Consider the following 17,763-nt stretch of genomic DNA (forward strand, 5'->3'; position numbering starts at 1 on the left):
CACTGGCTTTGCGTTGTTGTGCCCTCGGTGCTTTCGAACTGTTCTGTTGCCTTTGACGCCGACTGAAGTTGCGTTGGATTTGGGCCGCTCTTCCCTTTCTCAGAGATACGCTCGCATTTTTTTAATAATGCTTTAGAACTGTTCTCTTGCTTTTGCATTTTTCTTCCGAATACTGACGATTTTGGAGTAGAACTCTGTAGATGTCGATGCGCATTATAATATTCTGGATTGGTAGAGTGGAGTAGCCACGCGTCGAACCGTGGCATTGCTTGAGCTGCCGACGTGCTTGCCTCGGGAGCGTTCGCGCAGATTATTTTGTTCTGGCGTCTCGAATTTCATAATAGTCATGCCTAGGTTTGACTCAGCAGTAGGGTCCGAGACTGGTGCAGATGACGTAGTATTCAATTTTCTGTTGAGAGTGTCCACATTTGCGCCATTCATGTCGGCAAGCAGTCCTAAAGCTTTTGCAAACATCCCAGATTCACAATGTTTACAATTCCGTATATACACTGTTCGTTCATTTCGTACATACTCCCAAATACCTCTCGAAAACGCCACAACCTGTTGTTGTCATGTCCGATTCCTTCAGATTTGCTTTGCGATGGTCTTTTCATAAAGCTCTATTATACTAGGGACCAGTGGCCCGCAACTGTCGGACACATTCAGAAATTTAGCAAGAACAGAAAGGATTAGCTGGACCTTGTTGAAACATGTGGATGTAGGATGATTTGATCCCCTCTGGGGGCCCTGCCAGCCACCTGCACAAGTGGTTGCTGGTCATTAGGGCCGTGACCCTTTTCAGTTCTTTTGATAATTATTCTTTTGTATGTAAACTGGCGTTTGCGTCTAACTAACAACTTCCAGCATTGCATGGACAAATTTGCAGTCGTGTCCAAAAGTGTAGTTGTATTGGACCTGCTTAAACTTTGGAGTATCTGACACAGTGTTCAGCCCGCCAGTTTAGTGCCGCAGTATTCGGCACAAAGTTTGTGCTGGTGGTGCAACCCTTTATTTATGAGTGCTTCTGTTTCTCTTTGTGAAATATATGCCAAGATTTGATTAGGATGTTCACCTTGTTTATGGTCATCCAGAAAACATTCAATATTCAGGGCTAGTGCAATGTGGTCTTTGCCGGGTGCTGACAGCAACTGGAGCTTCCCTTTTTAGGAGACTGGACACATCGATTCTTTCTGCTATTGAGTGCTGATCTTGTGGACTGTTCTGAATGTAATCCCTTTGTCTCTCGTCCACTGCAGCAAGCAGCTCTTGTCCTGAATGCATCAAGGCGATTCAGATACACATTGGACTTGAAAAAAGAGGCGCAAAAGGAGGAAGTCATAAGAAAAATTCGTGCACAAGCTCATGTTATCAGGGTATTGTACCATCATGTATTCTTTTTGTTTCATTTAGTTGATTTATGCTGATTTTTTAATTTCCCTGTTCAGGCTGCATTCCGCTTCAAAGAAGCAGCTCGACTTGGTTCTCAGACAAAGGACGTACCAGGTAGTTTATTTTCTCACCTACCTGCTTACCAGTCCTGCCTGTGCTCTGTACAATCGTCGTTTGGGTTTGCTCCTTTGAGCATTCCAAGCAAACAATTTAATAATGCTTTGTAGGAACATACTAATATGTACTATATGTCATTCAATACTAGTCATCTGAATGCGCACTGAATTCAGGGCCTGTTTGTTTGGGCTGTGGCTGGCTGGCTGTGGCTGTGGCTGTGAAGGGAAAGCTGTTGTGCAGGGAAAGCTGCTTATCTGAATGTCACTGTTTGGCGACTTGGCTGGCTGTCTAGCTGTGGATCGAGGATATGTCTAAAATACCCTTAGAGTTCCGAGTACCATTACACAAATAGAATATCGTACCCTTAGAGTTCCGAGTAATACATAGCATTAAAAAAAATATTAGTAGGATATAGATTTGTCCAAAATACATATCGTACCATTACACAAATAGAATATTGTCCATAATTAATATATATTAATTCAAACTACATGTCAATAACGTTACACATAATAACTAGCTAGCATGAGTAGATCATCTTCTTCTCGAATCGAACACTTCGGTAGCAATGCGTTCACGCCTTGCTTTCATGTCAAACACGCTCAATAGCATTCCGAAGCGATGAATGTAGAAAGTTGAAAAGTTCTTCTCTTTTTGTTGGTCGCCCTTCTCGGCGAAAATCTGGGATATGGTACGTGTTGTTCTTAAAAGGAGCTAGGAATCCCTTCCTATTTGGATAACCTGAATCAACAAGGTAGTACATATCTGGGCATAAAAGGAAATGTGACAATCAGAATCAAATAAATAGCAATGCATGTGCAGTAGAGTCATGTGAATAATCATAGAGAATATTACCACCAGGAGGGTCGGGAATTCGACTGGATACTTTTCGATGCTCCGTTGGAGAATGCGTGTATCATGTACTGAACCAGGCCAACCAGCAACAGCAAATGTGAATCTCAGATCGAAGTCACATATCGCTAGCAGATTCTGTGATGTGTATCCATGCCTTCCAGTGTGGTTAACCTTCTCATCTTCGGAACTTCAACAGGAATATATGAGCCATCTATGGCGCCAATGGCATCTTTGAAATGAGGCCAAAAGCGTGGATCTTGAAGCCTTGGATGCACATCCTTGAAATTCCGATCTACTGGTTTTATGTTATCCTTACCCAATTTGTACAAGCAATTCAGAACCATGTGAAACTTCCGAGAAATTGTTTCAGTTGAACGACTAAAAGTAATCTCAACTTGTCTAACTGACTGTGGCCCTCCAACCATCCATAAAAACATAGCTAGGGATTCTAGAGATGACATGAAAACACTTGATTCTAACCCATAGCTAGAAACTAGAAGGTCATGCAATTTATGGAACACATCTGGATACACCCTAAACATCTTGTAGCATCTTTTTCTATTTCCAAGATGTTCATTAACCCATTCAAGCCCAGTTTGTTGTGGAATCCTCTTAGGTGCCTTATTCAAATACTTCTCGCAATAGAGGTTACCATAGTAGCCCAACACAGCCATGTCGCGCGCCAATCCAAGAAGATGACGCGTCTTCTCAATTTCTTCATCACTTTCAGTGCCACCATCATCCATCTAGACAACAAGAAAATAGAACATGTCAAAAACCAGTACACATGCAACAACCATATAGAACATTGGACAAATAGCATACATGCAACAACCATATTGTACATTGAACAAATAGTAGACATGCAACAAGCAACAAAACATAACAGGTTCAAATAGAATAGGTTCATTATTCGAATACATCAATGTTTCACACAACAATAAGCAAAGGTTCACAGAATAAGGAAATACAATGGTGGTTCATACAGATAGTCTTGAGAAATACAACAATGATACACATAATACATGACTCATCTACTTGTTCATCTCAGCATGTGTACGCTGCAGCCAATCGAGCCTCCCCTCATTTGTTGCAAATGCTGCAAACACCTCTCTTGAATCCCTGTTCATGGCAAGCTTGCTTGCTGTGAACATGATGTCAGTTCCTTCACTCACTCCACACTCCCGAACCGTCGCTAAAAACTCCTTCATAGTTGGGACCTTGTCAGCCTTGGTGGAAGAACTACCTTCATTCCTTGAAACAAGTGTGTTGAGAGCATTGTTGTAAACCGTGAAAAATGGGCTCTCTTTTTCGTTGCCTTCTCCAGCACCAAACTTGCGCTTTCCTGTTATTTTGGAGGAGGTACCACGATCATCCTCAAGCAATATTGGAGCTTCCTTGCCCCCTCCTGTTTCCTGTCCAGCAATGGCCGCTGATTCTCCGGTGACATGTGCCTTCCTAAACATAACATCTTGCTGCTCCAAATTGGGAGGTGGCCCGTTCCTAAATTTTGCATGATCGGGGCGCATCTGAAAATAATAACAGAATAGATACATGAGTCCAATTATTTGAGCAAAAACTAGACAGGAAGAAAGATAGTTCAAAACATGATAAATTACCTCTAGGTGAATTTTCCACCAATCATCATCTGCATCCATGGTTTTTGTTTGGGGATCCCAGCCTAGTCCGGTTGCATTTAGCAATTCCATCCACCACGTGTACTCCTTTTTCAACTGATCCCATTTGTTCTTAAATTGTTTCCTCACTAGCTTCTCTCCTACTTTCTCATAAAATTTTCTCTCCAGATTTTCATAGCCTTTTTTACTCAAGCAGCCCCCATCCCTGTTGTTGTTGTTCACTTCTTCCATACAAATGTCGCAAAACACTCTAACACGGTATGCATCCCAAGTGGCAACATTGTTTCTTCACTAGTTTCTATCAAAATTACAGCAAACAAATAAACATCAGATGGAGGCCAGTACTTGCTGTTCCTATCCCAGTACTTGCTGTTACAAACAAATAAACTAGCTACAAACAAATGGAGGCGGCAAGTACTTGCTGTTCCTATCCCATCTATGGAGGCCAAGCAAGTCCTAGCATCTATGGGAGCCCAAGCAGTACAAGCAGAGAGGAGGGGACGGGAGCTATACCTGAGGCCGACGACGAATCCGGCAGGGAGGTGGACGAATCCGGCAGGGCTGTGGACGAATCCGGCAGGGAGGTGGACGAATCCGGCAGGGAGGAGGGAGCAGCGGCGAGCTAGCACGGCGGGGATCCCTCCGCGGCGGACGACGAGGCCGGGAGAAGCAGAGAGGAGGGGACGGGAGGCCGGCGGCGGAGTTCGTGCTGTCGGCGACGGGAGGACTGCGTGCCACTTCGAGGACGGCGGGGACGGGAGGATGGCGACGGAGGGAGAAGGTCTTCGCCGCCAGGAGGTGCGCCGCTCGCCGGCGGGAGGAGTAGACGAGGCGGCGGCGGCGGGAGGAGGAACCCTAGGAGGATGCGTCGGGCGCGTGGTGTTCGTGGAAGGGACTGGTGGGGTGGAGGCAGGGAGCGGTCGAGCGCGTGCGGTCGTGACTCGTAACTGGTGGGGCTGTGGGAAAAATTCGAGTGGCATTCGGTTGTAATTTCCTTAGAACGAAATGTCCCTTATACAAAACGGTTCGGATCACTTTGCGGGAAGCGAAGGAAAGCCACGGAAAGCACGTCTCGGGGTGCTTTCTCTCCTACGTGCAATGGAGAGGCCGGCTTTGTCAAAGCCAATAGCTAAGCTAGGCTGTTTGGTGAGCTTTGTTGGCTTTTTTTCGTGGAAAGCCACCAAAAGCTGAAACAAACACCCCCTCAGACTATAATCAAGGGGTGTACAGATCAGTTTCATGAATTTCTGATATAATTGCTTCAATGGTGATTTTTGCAGAAGCACATGCGGATGGTGCACTTGGCTTTGGAATTAAGGAAGATCAGCTGACGGCACTGACCAGAGATCATAACTACTCTGCTCTACAGCAGTATGAAGGGGTGAGCTAATTCTGTTGTCACTGCGCTTTACACTTTTCTGTCATAGTTTGCGTCTCGTAACTTTCCCTACAGATTTCAGGGCTAGCAAATATGCTAAAGACAGACCCTGACAAGGGGATCAGTGGAGATGACTCTGATATTGATGCGAGAAAAAATGCATTCGGGTCAAACACGTACCCTCGTAAGAAAGGGAGAAGCTATATGGTATGAGTGGTTCTTTTATATTAGTATGACAATTGCTGTCTTCTGTCCTGAAGGCTCACTTTTGGTGTGTTCTCACTGTTATTTAGGCCTTCGTGTGGGATGCATGTAAAGATTTGACACTCATCATCCTCATGGTCGCCGCTGCGGTTTCATTGGCCTTGGGCATATATACAGAGGTGTGCGTTGGATCTTTAGTTCATCTGTTCTTTACTTCTGCGTGTTGATACAGCATCATTCCTTGTACTATATGCATTTTTCATGACTTGTGCTTGTAACCTAAACATGTTGCATCATTAGTTCATCTATTCTTTAGCATAATATTGCTCCAGCATCATTCCTTGTACTGTATGCAATTTTCATGACTTATTGTACGGAAACAAAACCATACTTGTAACTTGTTTACATTTAGGTTTTGCTCTTTGCTTGGCCGTTTACCATTAACTAGATGGCTCATCACCATTCTTGTGTCTTGCTATGAGTTTATGACTCCCATTACAACTTTTTTGGTTTCTAGGGGATAAAAGAAGGTTGGTATGATGGGGCGAGCATTGCCTTTGCTGTACTCCTTGTTATTTTTGTTACAGGTATGCCACCACAGACATCTTTCCGTTTTCTGGTTATTTCTGTGAGAGCAATTATAATAAATATATCAACGTTTAGAAGGGTCTGTCCTTTAACTTACACTTGCCAGTTGTCTAAATTCCTTAGACACTATAGATCAGTACCTAATAAGAAAAATAAGAAGTGTTTGAAAGTGATGCAGTCACAGCATGTATTCCTGAAACTTATCTTTGACATGTTACTTGGCATTTATTATTAACGGCTCACTATATTGTCCAGCTACCAGTGACTACAAACAATCGTTGCAGTTCCAAAACTTGAATGAGGAGAAACAGAACATTCAATTGGAGGTTAAAACTTTAGACTTATCTTGTTGTAAATTGTTTTTTCTTTCCTGAATAACGTCTCAGATGTTCTCGGTCAGGTTGTGAGAGGTGGAAGGCGAATCAAGGTATCAATTTATGATTTGGTTATTGGAGATGTAGTGCCCCTCAAGATTGGTGACCAGGTACGAATGCCATTCTTCTTTATTTTGGTTGCAAGCAGTTTAGTAATACAAGGTGCTAATCTAATTTCTGTGTCAGGTACCTGCTGATGGAGTCCTTATTAGTGGTCACTCCTTCTCCATAGATGAATCAAGCATGACAGGCGAAAGCAAAATAGTGAGTAGTTACCTTCGTATGCCTTTTGCCTTTTAGAACAAGTTTAGTCAAAGTATTAAGCTGACACTGCAAGCTGGTTGCTTGTTGAAGGTAAACAAAGACCAGAAGTCACCTTTTCTAATGTCGGGTTGCAAAGTCGCCGATGGCTATGGTACAATGCTGGTGAGTCTGTCTGTATATACCAAATGGAGAAAATGTGTATCTCCTTTCAGCTTCTGAAACTTTCTGTACTTTGAGTTTGTGGTGTGAAGTAGAAGTGCAGTAATCTCAATTCATAGTTTTCCTGTGGGACATATTAGATTAAGTTATTAATTTGATCTTGCTTGAAACATTTTAGTTCCTGAAAAAAGAGAGAGAAGGTATTGTGATACTATAACTCACATTTCTCACATTTAAAGAGTGGCATTTTTTTTTCATTCATGGTGGGTTGGGCTAGTCTCTTTTTGGCCAACCTGAGTCCGCCTGGGCTCAAGTATAGTTGTTTTTTGGGTGCTGTAGTAACTCGTAACATATGTACGTGGTACTATGCTAGTGAGGTATGTATTGCAATAGATTATTGATCATGGGGAATCTACTGTATGTTACCCAGGTGACCGCTGTTGGTATTAACACTGAATGGGGGCTACTCATGGCAAGCATATCTGAAGACTCTGGTGAAGAAACACCCTTACAGGTTTGATCCTGTACTTGTTATTAGCCTATGCATGACTTCATGTGTTGACTCCTTTTTTTGATCGTATGAATTGGCATGATCTTATTGTTCTGGAGTAGGTTCGCTTGAATGGTGTTGCTACCTTCATTGGAATAATTGGACTTTCTGTTGCTGTCGCTGTTCTCGTTGTCCTCTTGGCCAGGTATGTTGATGCATAGTTTAATTTGGCGAACTAGCTTTGTGGCTTATTTCTGTCACCTTGTTTTCTTCTAGGTATTTCACTGGGCATACGTACAATCCGGATGGCTCTCCACAATACGTGAAAGGAAAGATGGGTGTCGGCGAGACAATACGTGGAGTAGTTAAAATCTTCACAGTGGCGGTAGGTATTCAATCTAGTATTCAGGACTGCCGACTTGCTTTTTACAGTTTCTGTTATCTTAATGATCTTGGGATGTAATTAGGTCACAATTGTGGTTGTGGCTGTTCCCGAAGGACTACCATTGGCTGTCACATTGACGTAAGCATAAATTTAATTTGTAATTTTCTCGTAACATACTAGCAGTCACTTAGCCAGTTACACTGCATATTTTTGTCAGGCTCGCCTTTTCGATGCGCAAAATGATGAGGGATAAAGCTCTGGTATGTTGCCATTGCTTGCTTGTGTTGTGTTACTTGCTGTGTTCCTTGTCGTAACAGCCGGTCTCATGCATTCTTCCAACCTTATGTTATAGGTCAGGAGACTTTCTGCATGTGAGACAATGGGTTCCGCAACAACAATTTGCAGTGACAAGACTGGAACATTAACTTTAAATCAGGTGGAAAGCTATTTTTTTAGTATTGTCCTCGTCTTACTACATGGAAATTCCACAGTTGGATTTGTGATTTCTCAAATATGCTCTGGCCTTGACTCCTTTCCCCTTTCTTCATTGTCACTATTAAGATGACTGTTGTTGAGGCATACTTTGGTGGAGAGAAGATGGATCCTCCAGATAACACTCAGAAGCTATCTGCTCCCGTGTCAACAATGATTATTGAAGGAATTGCTCAGAATACATCCGGAAGCATATTTGAGCCTGAGGTCAGCCTATACTTATAATTTATGTACATGCACCTTTTCATCCAGGAATCTGAACATGTTCTTCTTCCTTTCTCATGTTATGGTTCAGCTGTGTGTGCCTACTGACTTCTGTTTGATGTCACAGGGTGGTCAAGCTCCAGAGGTTACTGGATCACCAACTGAAAAGGCTATACTCTCTTGGGGGTTGCAGGTATGGCTTCTCGTAGTAGCGTCAGCCTATATTCTCTGTGTCTCCTGCTTGGTAACCATGATCTGTATATTCTACAGCTTGGTATGAAATTCAGTGAAACAAGATCGAAATCCTCCATTCTTCAAGTCTTCCCATTCAATTCAGAGAAAAAGCGAGGCGGGGTTGCTGTGCAAGTGGTAATTCATTTTATCTGCAGTAATGACAATTTCCTTAACTTTTTATCTTGTCCTCGGCAAATTCCTTGTCTGGTAACTTTGCATGACATGTCTTGCGAAAAAAATTTGATTGCCCTTTCAATGAACCATTGCTGAATTTATACTTTGCTAATAGGCCAAATAGCATCTGTGTCCATCCTATAGGTAGTTGTACTGCTAATGGTTTGGGCTGATAAAATTGTACCATTTCTATGATTCTATGTCAGTACTCAGTACCCTTTGTTTGTTAGAGATGTTCCACAAGGGGAGGGGGGGGGGGGGGGGGGCTGTAGGAACAGGTGAATTGTATCTAATATCATGGTTACTCACAATTATGAGTAACCATGTACATCTTTCCTGCTTCCTTCAAGAGAGTTATAGACCATAAATGAATATCTGCTCATTTGCCTGCTAATGTGTTATCTCCGACCTCCTCTTTGTTGAAAATTTAATATCAAGAGAGTTATAGACCATAAATGAATATCTGCTCAATTGGCTGCTAATGTGTTATCTCTGACCTCCTCAAGTAATGCATTTTTCTTTCTTTCTGGAGGGTGACTCTGAGGTTCATGTATACTGGAAAGGAGCTGCTGAACTTATTTTGGAATCATGCACTAGTTGGGTTGACATGGATGGTTCAAATCACTCAATGACTCCTGAGAAAGTAACTTCAAATTCCCATCATTTGCTTAAGTACAGTATGGTTGCAACTAACTAACTAACTAATTACTGTTTAAGGCTGCTGAGTTCAAGAAATTCATTGAGGACATGGCTGTTGCTAGCCTTCGCTGTGTCGCCTTTGCATACAGACCTTGTGAGATGAGTGATGTTCCGAAGGAGGACCAGAGGGCTGACTGGGTATTACCCGAAGATAACCTGATTATGCTTGGTATTGTGGGAATAAAGGTAAGTAGCAAACCTGCATTTTAAGCTATTAGCCTTGACTATTAATGGGTTATAATTATTTCGATGGCTCAGCTCTCCTAGATGTGTGATTAGTGGTTTGATATCATTGTTTGCGATTGCATACGTGCACGTTACTAGTTCTACTGGCATTACTTCCTCTCTCTCTCAGACCCTCTGTATCCAATTTGTTTCTAGTAAACTGTTCTTCTGGATAAGTACTACCCATATCTCAAACAATTACATGCTAAAATCACGAGTAAAAGCTATAGAAAAAGAAATACTGTTGGGCATCTGCTTGCTGCTCTTTAGACACAGAACCATCAGGATTGCTCTTAATTCGTGAAATTTTGATGGTAGTAATGCAGAAGCCTGTACTAGTAACTATAGTGACATTTCTAGTTATCATAACATTTTTGCCACATACATGAGATCATTACTTTGTATTTCTTGCGTAGTGATATTTTTGTAACATTTATTGAAATTTTGCATGTACAATAAGCATGTCCTTCTACCAAATCTATAAGCGATACCAGCATATGTATAACTTGCATGAGGCCACTCTCTTTTGTTTCTTGCTTAATGATTACTGTACTGATATCTAGTAACAGCCTTTGTAAGTCATGGACCATTTAGACCCTCATTGGTTTGTAAGAATTTACAACTAATTCACTTACAGGATCCCTGCCGCCCAGGAGTTCAAGATTCTATCCGCTTGTGTACGGCAGCTGGCATTAAGGTATTTCTTATATTCTTGCGCGAGTCGGTGACCGTACGCTAGTTTCTGCCATATCTTAGTAACTGTATACCATATGCCTAGACGGTCGTCATTTGATGAGTTCCATAACTTAGTTTTGTACTAGCTATGTTAGCCAAGTGTTTTTCTGGATATCTTGTATTCAGTTTGTTTTTTAAATGTCTAGGTCCGCATGGTCACTGGGGATAATCTTCAAACTGCCAGAGCAATTGCCTTGGAATGTGGTATTCTTACTGATCCTAACGTATCAGAGCCAACCATCATTGAAGGGAAGACGTTTCGGGAGTTGACAGATTTGGAAAGGGAGGAAGTTGCCGACAAAATTTCTGTATGTTTATCCTCCTCCATTACTTGTATCATGTTTATTTCAGTGGATACGACCTTGTAAGAAACTACAGTTTAACTGTCAGTGTGCACTACGTGCCAAACCAGCAAGTGTAATACCAATCGTTCACTTTCTGGGCATGCATAGATGCAGTAGTGGAGATGATTTGGCGCACACTCTTTATTTACCTAAATCTCTTGGGTTATGTTTGTTTTGATTTTGTCTATGCCTCCCATCATGCGCTAAAATGTTAGGATATGCAGAAATATAGAACACACAGTTCTTGGCACGAGTGAACAATGTTTTTTTCCGTGATTAAAATTATTGTGCTATTTTGGCTTAATTTGATGTTTCCATGTGTTTAGTTTATACCAATTGCCTTATGTTTTGCATATCATTTCTACTTTGCCCTTTCAATTAAGTGTACTCTCTGTACATTGTCGCAGGTTATGGGGAGGTCTTCCCCGAATGATAAACTTTTACTTGTTAAGGCACTCAGGAGCAGAGGTCATGTTGTTGCTGTAACTGGTGATGGCACAAACGACGCGCCGGCACTGCATGAGGTTTGTGAATGGCTAATATTCATTTTGTTTTGCATCAGCTGTGAAGCAATCTTCATGATATGTTCAAGAACCAGCATCCGTTATTACTTACACAATTTTGAATTTATAGGCCGACATTGGTCTCTCGATGGGCATCCAGGGAACTGAAGTTGCTAAGGAGAGTTCTGATATTATTATCTTGGATGACAATTTTGCTACACTCGTTAGGGTATGTACGTTGTGTCCTCATTGATTATTTTTAGCAGAAATTGTTTTCTCTCATTATCCTCCGCTATGGCAACATCTGATATTTGTTTCTGGATTTAGGTTGTAAGATGGGGACGTTCAGTTTATGCAAACATTCAGAAATTCATTCAGTTCCAGCTGACCGTCAACGTTGCAGCCTTGATAATTAATGTAGTTTCTGCTGTCAGTTCTGGTGACGTGCCACTGAATGCTGTCCAGGTTCGAATTCTTCCAGATCACTGGACAAAGTTGTTTTTCAAGGCTATTTTTTTAACGTCTCACTGTAGTTCGTTTTAAGGGTATTTTCTTTCTGCTGGTGTTCTAAACCGCTTATAAGTTGACATGAATTGCTCGTTCCAGTTTCTGTAATAATGGGTAATATTGTATGCTCTTGCCTCCCTTGTTTACAGTTGCTTTGGGTTAATCTAATCATGGACACTCTGGGAGCGCTTGCATTGGCGACTGAGCCACCTAACAACCATCTTATGGAGAGAGCACCGGTTGGACGGAGGTTTGTTCTCTTGAGCTATTGTTGCAAATATCTTCCTTGGTTTCGGCATAATTTAAGACCTCTTATCTGGCAAACTTCATGGTTGGAAGTGATTTGCGAATATCCCTGATAACACATGTTTGTGTATCCCACTATGTGAAGTAGGTATAGTGCATGAATAGATAACGTTTTTCTTCCTTTTCTTGTTAGATAGATCAGATGTAGCAGTCCTGACCTTGTTGCATACGCTTGTGCCAACAAAGTTTGCTTTCTGCATGCTGACGCTGTCCTGACCTTGTTGTTTGCAGGGAGCCTTTGATAACAAATATCATGTGGAGAAACTTGCTCATAATGGTATGCTATAGATGCATGCATTTCACTCTTCATGATATCTGTGGTCATTCTGCAGCCTAACATATTGTTTCTTCAGGCTTTCTATCAAGTTGCAATCCTCCTTACTCTCAACTTCAAGGGCCTGAGCCTTCTACGGTTGGAACATGACAACCCAGCGCATGCTGAAATGCTGAAAAATACCTTCATATTCAACACATTTGTTCTCTGTCAAGTGAGTCATTGACTTTTGCTCTAGTCTGACTCAGAAATAACATACAGTTGATATGACGGGGTTAAACATAACCCATAATCTTGTCTTCTGCAGGTGTTCAGTGAGTTCAACGCTCGGAAACCAGATGAGCTGAATATTTTCAAGGGTATTGCAGGGAACCGCCTCTTCATTGCCATTATAGCCATAACGGTTGTGCTCCAGGTAAGAAAAGGGCGCAGAAGTAGTTCTTGTGGGGTTCTTTATGCCACATGAAGTGATCTTCGTTTTGCTATTGTCATTTGCTCATTCCTGTATATTTATATATGTGCAGGTGCTTATCATCGAGTTTCTTGGTAAGTTCACGACAACAGTCAGATTGAGCTGGCAGCTGTGGTTGGTGTCCATAGGTCTTGCTTTTATCAGGTATAAGTCTATTTAAGTTCATGAAACAGAACATATATATCTTGTACCTCCGTTTACAACTTTAGCTGATGGGATTTTCCTCTTCTTTGTTCAGCTGGCCGTTAGCACTCGTGGGAAAGCTTATCCCTGTTGCAGACCGTCCGTTGTTAGATATGTTCTCTTGCTGCTGCCCAGCCAAGAAAGAGGGTATGTTATGTTCCACATCGCGTGCTTTCTTTCTTTCCTTGCCTAGGCTTGACTTCATGTTGACGTTGGCCCGCTATCCTCGCGCATCTTCTTTTGTCTTTGCGACTTCATGTTGACGTTGGCCCGCTATCCTCGTGCATCTTCTTTTGTCGTTGCGAAAAACTATCCTTGCATATCTTCCATGCTGATCATGCCTCACATAATTTTCCATGTTGTGCAGCTGGTGATGCGAAGGAAGACGACGGTGTGAAGCACATCGAGGTGGTGTGAAGTGACGGGCTGGCGTCGAGGAGGACCTTTGCAGTTTTTGCGTGGAGTTTTAACACGATCGTCGGGGCTGTAATTATCTGGTGATTTGGATTTGTAAATACACTAGGTTTGAAGTGGATAATATTAGGGCTCTCACTTTTGGGGATTTGCCACGCTATCTTCAACAACACGCCTGACAGTGCCCCCCTTGTGGCTGATGACTTGGAAGCTGGGATTTAGCTTAAAATGGATGCTGGAATGGAGCACTATAACAGTTTGTCTTCTGTTTGCTTTCCCAGTTAGTTTGTTATTCTGCTCTGCCATTTTCTGTGCACACTGTCTTCTTTGTGGCAGTGCATGGAGCCATTTCGTTCTGTGAGAGCTGGATTCAAGACAACTTTGGCTGCAAAACTATTTCAAAACCTCAAGAGTGTTGTCAAAATCGGAACGAATCAATCAATTCTGAAGATCAGTATGCAATGCCTTGACGCTAAGCCATGATGCATTTGCTGTGTTGTTGCGTTCTGGTGCTGGTTCGAGGTGACACGGCGGGAGCAGGTATATGTGCTGGATTCGTTGGGTTCAGAGGAACACGTGCTACGCCACACACGTTGAAAGTGGAGTTAGAGTCATGTGTTATCACATATGTTCGTTCGTCCTTGGCGTTCACGTGCTGTTGACACAGACTCGAACGCGATACTATTTGTCAACTTTTTGTTCACACATGTGCAGCAGTGTAGGCGTGTTCCTTGTGCTGCTCACGGGCGAGAACTATGGACGACAGCAGGACAAGATCAATGAATCTACATATTCTGTTGACGAAGTTGTGATGAAAAACAGCCAAGAAGTTGCCGAAAGGTGCAAGGTATGCAGCGTAGCAGCCGGATCCCGCAGCAATTGTTGACGTTTTAACAGCTCGGGGTTCTCTCACACGGAGAAAATGTGAAGATTGGAGGCCAGCTCTAGACCTGTTGTGGTCACGCTTCTGGTGTTTGGGTCTCTTCTGATACTAATAACTGCAGCGCTCATCCTTGTCCGAACATTCGATCACGTAGTTTTGACCCTTCGATGCTCTGCAGCTTTGGATAGTATCTGATCGTTTCCACTTGATGTGATTTAAAACTGATCAGGCTTTTTTGACAAACGGCACTTTTATTGACTTTATTAAGTGTAGCACAAAGCAAATATAAAACATGATGCACAAAGCTCAGCCCATGCATATAACTAGGGCGCATATAACCAAAAGCTAACAATCCGACAATGAGAACTAAATAAACACCATCATGACAACTCGCTCCAACTACATACACACCATCATGAACAATAGTTGTTACTTGGGATGCGTTTGGTTGCACGGACATACTAGGGTGGTTGAGGGCATCCTCAACCACATGGTTAGAGATAGCCATTTTTTTGTTTGATCGAAAGGGTGGTGTTATCCCATGTTGTGTTTGGTTTGATGGATAAGGATGCAGAGAACCTTCAGCGTACAGTTGTGCCGCTTGCCGGGGAATCCTTCTCCACCTCGACAACGCGGAGGAAGGAGACGAGCGGCCGGTGACGGAGGAAGGAGAGGAGCGTCGGCGCGGAGGTAGATGAGGAGCGGCCGACGGCGTGGAGGAAGGAGAGGAGCAGCCGGCGGCGTGGAGGAAGGAGAGGAGCGGCCGACCAGTGAGCACAACACCGCACGCGGGGTGAATGCCGCGATCCTCCCATTTTTCGCGGTTGACCCCATCCCCATTTTGGGAAAATATTCTTAACATCTGGCTGCCCCTGTCCTTCCTCCTCTCGAATTTAAACAGGTGACATCCAACGGCAGAGCTATGTAGGCTTTTGGGGGCTGTGGCCCCTCCAATATTGAACATGTTTGTAAAGAAAAAATATGTAAGGGCTTAGATGATTTTTTTAGCTTTTGCCCCCCCTTCCCCAAATCCTTGTATTTTACGTTTCGTCCCTCATTCATTTTTGTCTAGCTCACCACTGATGGCATTCCTTGCATAGAAGGACTATCTCTGCCCCTCAAAGGATATCCCTGCAACCATACCCTTGGTTCGTTGTATGGACGGGGATAGGGGCATCCTTCCTTCCCGTCTAAGCTAGTGACAGTTAAAAGACCAATGGAATACGGGAGAGAGTCCATCGGCCATGGATCCGGCCACGGCGTCGGTAGAGGCTATATACCTCGCCGCCACAGGATAGAGATGGCCCTGTGTTCGGGGCCAGCTACACTACACCGGCCGTTTCCGTTCCGTTTTCGCTTAGCATTCGGGGGATCGTCGGTTCAGTGGACACGACCGAGCCGTCCGGGTCGTGATGAAAGCGCAGTCGTCCCGGAATAATTGTGCGTATGCGTGCCTTAGTGGGGAGGATGCCGAACCTTCTGCCTTGCTAGTTGCTACCGGTGTCCCCCATGATTCGTAGTTTCATACCGTCTCCTTCTTTCTCCTCCATCGGGATATGTGTTCCTTTTCTGCATCTCGTTTGCTCAAAACACGCATGGACTTGCTTATGCTTGTACGGTTGATCACTGACATGCTGCATGCCACATGTGAGTGAACCAGCTGCATGCACTGCCCAGTTCCGGTCTTGAGTCGCATGTAAGCCAGTCCGGTCTCTTGGCGTCTGTCTGACTTTGTCTTGTAGGCACGTACTCGTAAGAGCATCCCGCATCCCGCCTTAACCTAAAAAATAACTGTCAAAATGCTGGTTGGGACGAAAAAACATGCCCGATCAGACTCCGCATCCCGTCCCGGCCCGTAAATATTTTTGCGGGGCACGGCAAAATCTAGGCCCCAACCCGCGTATTCGCGGGTTTCCACCTCGTCGTTGCGGTGCCCCGCATATGAGCGAAAGCGGTTGGTGGAAGGACATTTCAGCCCGCGCTTTCCCCCACCAAAGCATATTCCATGAATATGTTTTTTTACGGGTCTGTTATGCCGGGTCTGCATCCGCGTCCGTGTACGCCGACCCACATAGACGTTTTTACGCGAACTGCAAACACGTTTTACGGGCCGGACGAATGCGGGGTCTGCTAGATTTGCTCTAACACGCACGACTTGCTGCTGTTTTTTTTCTTTCAAAAGTTGCTGCTGCTTTGACTTAGCAAGGGATGGGTGCCCGTACTACGCATGCCGTACGACACGTCTGTATTTTCCACACTTCAAAGTCTCGCGCTCGAAATTTCTTCTCCTGTATGTAAATAAACACCCACGCACATCGATTATACGGCGCGATTAGTTCGGTCAAAAGTCTAGAAAGTCAAAACAGGCTTGTGACTTGTGAGACGTACGTGATCGCCTGCCCCTGTCAGCAACTGCATGCAGATTATGTATGTAAATGAACACCTACGTACATCGATTGTACGGCGCGATTAATCAGCTGTCAAAAGTCAAAACAGGCCGAATGTGACATATGAACAGCCTGCGGACGGAAATTAACCACTTCCAATGACCGATCTCTTTTTTAGCTCTCAGTCAGGACTCTGTACTTAACCCGTATACTCCCTCCATTCTTAAATATAAGTCTTTTAAGAAATTTCATTAGAAGTCTACATACGAAGCAAAATAAATAAATCTATACTTTAAAATATGTTTATATACATCCATATGTAGTCTATTAGTAAATTTCTAGAAAAGCTTATATTTAGAAACAAAGGGAGTATATGTTAGGCTGGGATCATGGGTCAGTTTATTTTTCTCCACTGGATGGATGTGTATAACAGAGACTATCCAACTAAGCAACATACCAAAATACCAAACGACGCTGTAGACCAATCGTCAGAACAACTGACAATTTGGTACTAATGACAAATTTAGTGTTGCTGATTTCTGTCTAACCGATCGCTAATCAACCAAAGTTTACTTGAAATGTGTACTGGTATAACATAATTTTGAGCCAGCAGTAGCGTGTTTGAAAGTCCATGCACGCGCACTAGACGCATCCTATAATCCAAGGAAAGGTCCACAAAGATTGTTTTTTGGGTGGGAAGGAGATCGAAAACCAGAAGTTAGAGAGTGATGATGCCAGCGGCCGTACATTTTGTACTTGATTCCTTTCAATCTGTGGGCGCTTACTGAACACAGGACAAAACAATCGAGGTCGCATTATCATTGGTAATCATGTCTTGTTGTGCTAACTAAACATACTTCATGGACGGCAGTCTTCTGTCCGGCCGG

The 17,763-nt window shown here is 43.3% G+C and overlaps 3 protein-coding genes across 3 annotated transcripts in view; 2 read left to right on the plus strand and 1 right to left on the minus strand.

Moving 5' to 3' along the window:
• LOC123428731 (calcium-transporting ATPase 5, plasma membrane-type-like) overlaps nucleotides 1-13,872 on the plus strand; it is a 52,378-nt gene extending 38,506 nt beyond the window's left edge. Inside the window, exons 10-43 of the mRNA XM_045112898.1 lie at nucleotides 945-998; nucleotides 1,146-1,373; nucleotides 1,446-1,503; nucleotides 5,279-5,379; nucleotides 5,452-5,583; nucleotides 5,670-5,759; nucleotides 6,098-6,167; nucleotides 6,424-6,494; nucleotides 6,569-6,652; nucleotides 6,729-6,806; nucleotides 6,897-6,968; nucleotides 7,396-7,479; nucleotides 7,578-7,660; nucleotides 7,732-7,840; nucleotides 7,923-7,978; nucleotides 8,058-8,100; nucleotides 8,193-8,276; nucleotides 8,402-8,539; nucleotides 8,664-8,729; nucleotides 8,807-8,905; nucleotides 9,477-9,587; nucleotides 9,662-9,829; nucleotides 10,506-10,565; nucleotides 10,750-10,911; nucleotides 11,355-11,471; nucleotides 11,581-11,679; nucleotides 11,778-11,915; nucleotides 12,107-12,207; nucleotides 12,495-12,540; nucleotides 12,617-12,751; nucleotides 12,845-12,952; nucleotides 13,062-13,153; nucleotides 13,248-13,339; nucleotides 13,560-13,872. Of these exons, the coding sequence (XP_044968833.1) occupies nucleotides 945-998; nucleotides 1,146-1,373; nucleotides 1,446-1,503; nucleotides 5,279-5,379; nucleotides 5,452-5,583; nucleotides 5,670-5,759; nucleotides 6,098-6,167; nucleotides 6,424-6,494; nucleotides 6,569-6,652; nucleotides 6,729-6,806; nucleotides 6,897-6,968; nucleotides 7,396-7,479; nucleotides 7,578-7,660; nucleotides 7,732-7,840; nucleotides 7,923-7,978; nucleotides 8,058-8,100; nucleotides 8,193-8,276; nucleotides 8,402-8,539; nucleotides 8,664-8,729; nucleotides 8,807-8,905; nucleotides 9,477-9,587; nucleotides 9,662-9,829; nucleotides 10,506-10,565; nucleotides 10,750-10,911; nucleotides 11,355-11,471; nucleotides 11,581-11,679; nucleotides 11,778-11,915; nucleotides 12,107-12,207; nucleotides 12,495-12,540; nucleotides 12,617-12,751; nucleotides 12,845-12,952; nucleotides 13,062-13,153; nucleotides 13,248-13,339; nucleotides 13,560-13,609 (3,279 nt within the window). The 3' untranslated portion in view covers nucleotides 13,610-13,872. The remainder of the gene's footprint in view (nucleotides 1-944; nucleotides 999-1,145; nucleotides 1,374-1,445; nucleotides 1,504-5,278; nucleotides 5,380-5,451; nucleotides 5,584-5,669; nucleotides 5,760-6,097; nucleotides 6,168-6,423; nucleotides 6,495-6,568; nucleotides 6,653-6,728; nucleotides 6,807-6,896; nucleotides 6,969-7,395; nucleotides 7,480-7,577; nucleotides 7,661-7,731; nucleotides 7,841-7,922; nucleotides 7,979-8,057; nucleotides 8,101-8,192; nucleotides 8,277-8,401; nucleotides 8,540-8,663; nucleotides 8,730-8,806; nucleotides 8,906-9,476; nucleotides 9,588-9,661; nucleotides 9,830-10,505; nucleotides 10,566-10,749; nucleotides 10,912-11,354; nucleotides 11,472-11,580; nucleotides 11,680-11,777; nucleotides 11,916-12,106; nucleotides 12,208-12,494; nucleotides 12,541-12,616; nucleotides 12,752-12,844; nucleotides 12,953-13,061; nucleotides 13,154-13,247; nucleotides 13,340-13,559) is intronic.
• On the minus strand, nucleotides 2,558-4,323 carry LOC123427693 (L10-interacting MYB domain-containing protein-like). Its single transcript, XM_045111802.1, has 2 exons — nucleotides 3,981-4,323; nucleotides 2,558-3,890 (listed from the first exon to the last, which is right to left on the minus strand). The coding sequence occupies exons 1-2, from the start codon at nucleotides 4,227-4,229 to the stop codon at nucleotides 3,396-3,398; spliced, it is 744 nt and encodes a 247-aa protein (XP_044967737.1). The 5' UTR covers nucleotides 4,230-4,323; the 3' UTR covers nucleotides 2,558-3,395.
• LOC123427695 lies at nucleotides 4,385-5,024 on the plus strand. Its single transcript, XM_045111805.1, has 2 exons — nucleotides 4,385-4,917; nucleotides 4,957-5,024. The coding sequence occupies exons 1-2, from the start codon at nucleotides 4,437-4,439 to the stop codon at nucleotides 4,986-4,988; spliced, it is 513 nt and encodes a 170-aa protein (XP_044967740.1). The 5' UTR covers nucleotides 4,385-4,436; the 3' UTR covers nucleotides 4,989-5,024.
• Nucleotides 13,873-17,763: the final 3,891 nt, after the last annotated feature.

This window comes from Hordeum vulgare, chromosome 2H, assembly GCF_904849725.1.
Source record: "Hordeum vulgare subsp. vulgare chromosome 2H, MorexV3_pseudomolecules_assembly, whole genome shotgun sequence".
Taxonomy (NCBI): Eukaryota; Viridiplantae; Streptophyta; class Magnoliopsida; order Poales; family Poaceae; genus Hordeum; species Hordeum vulgare.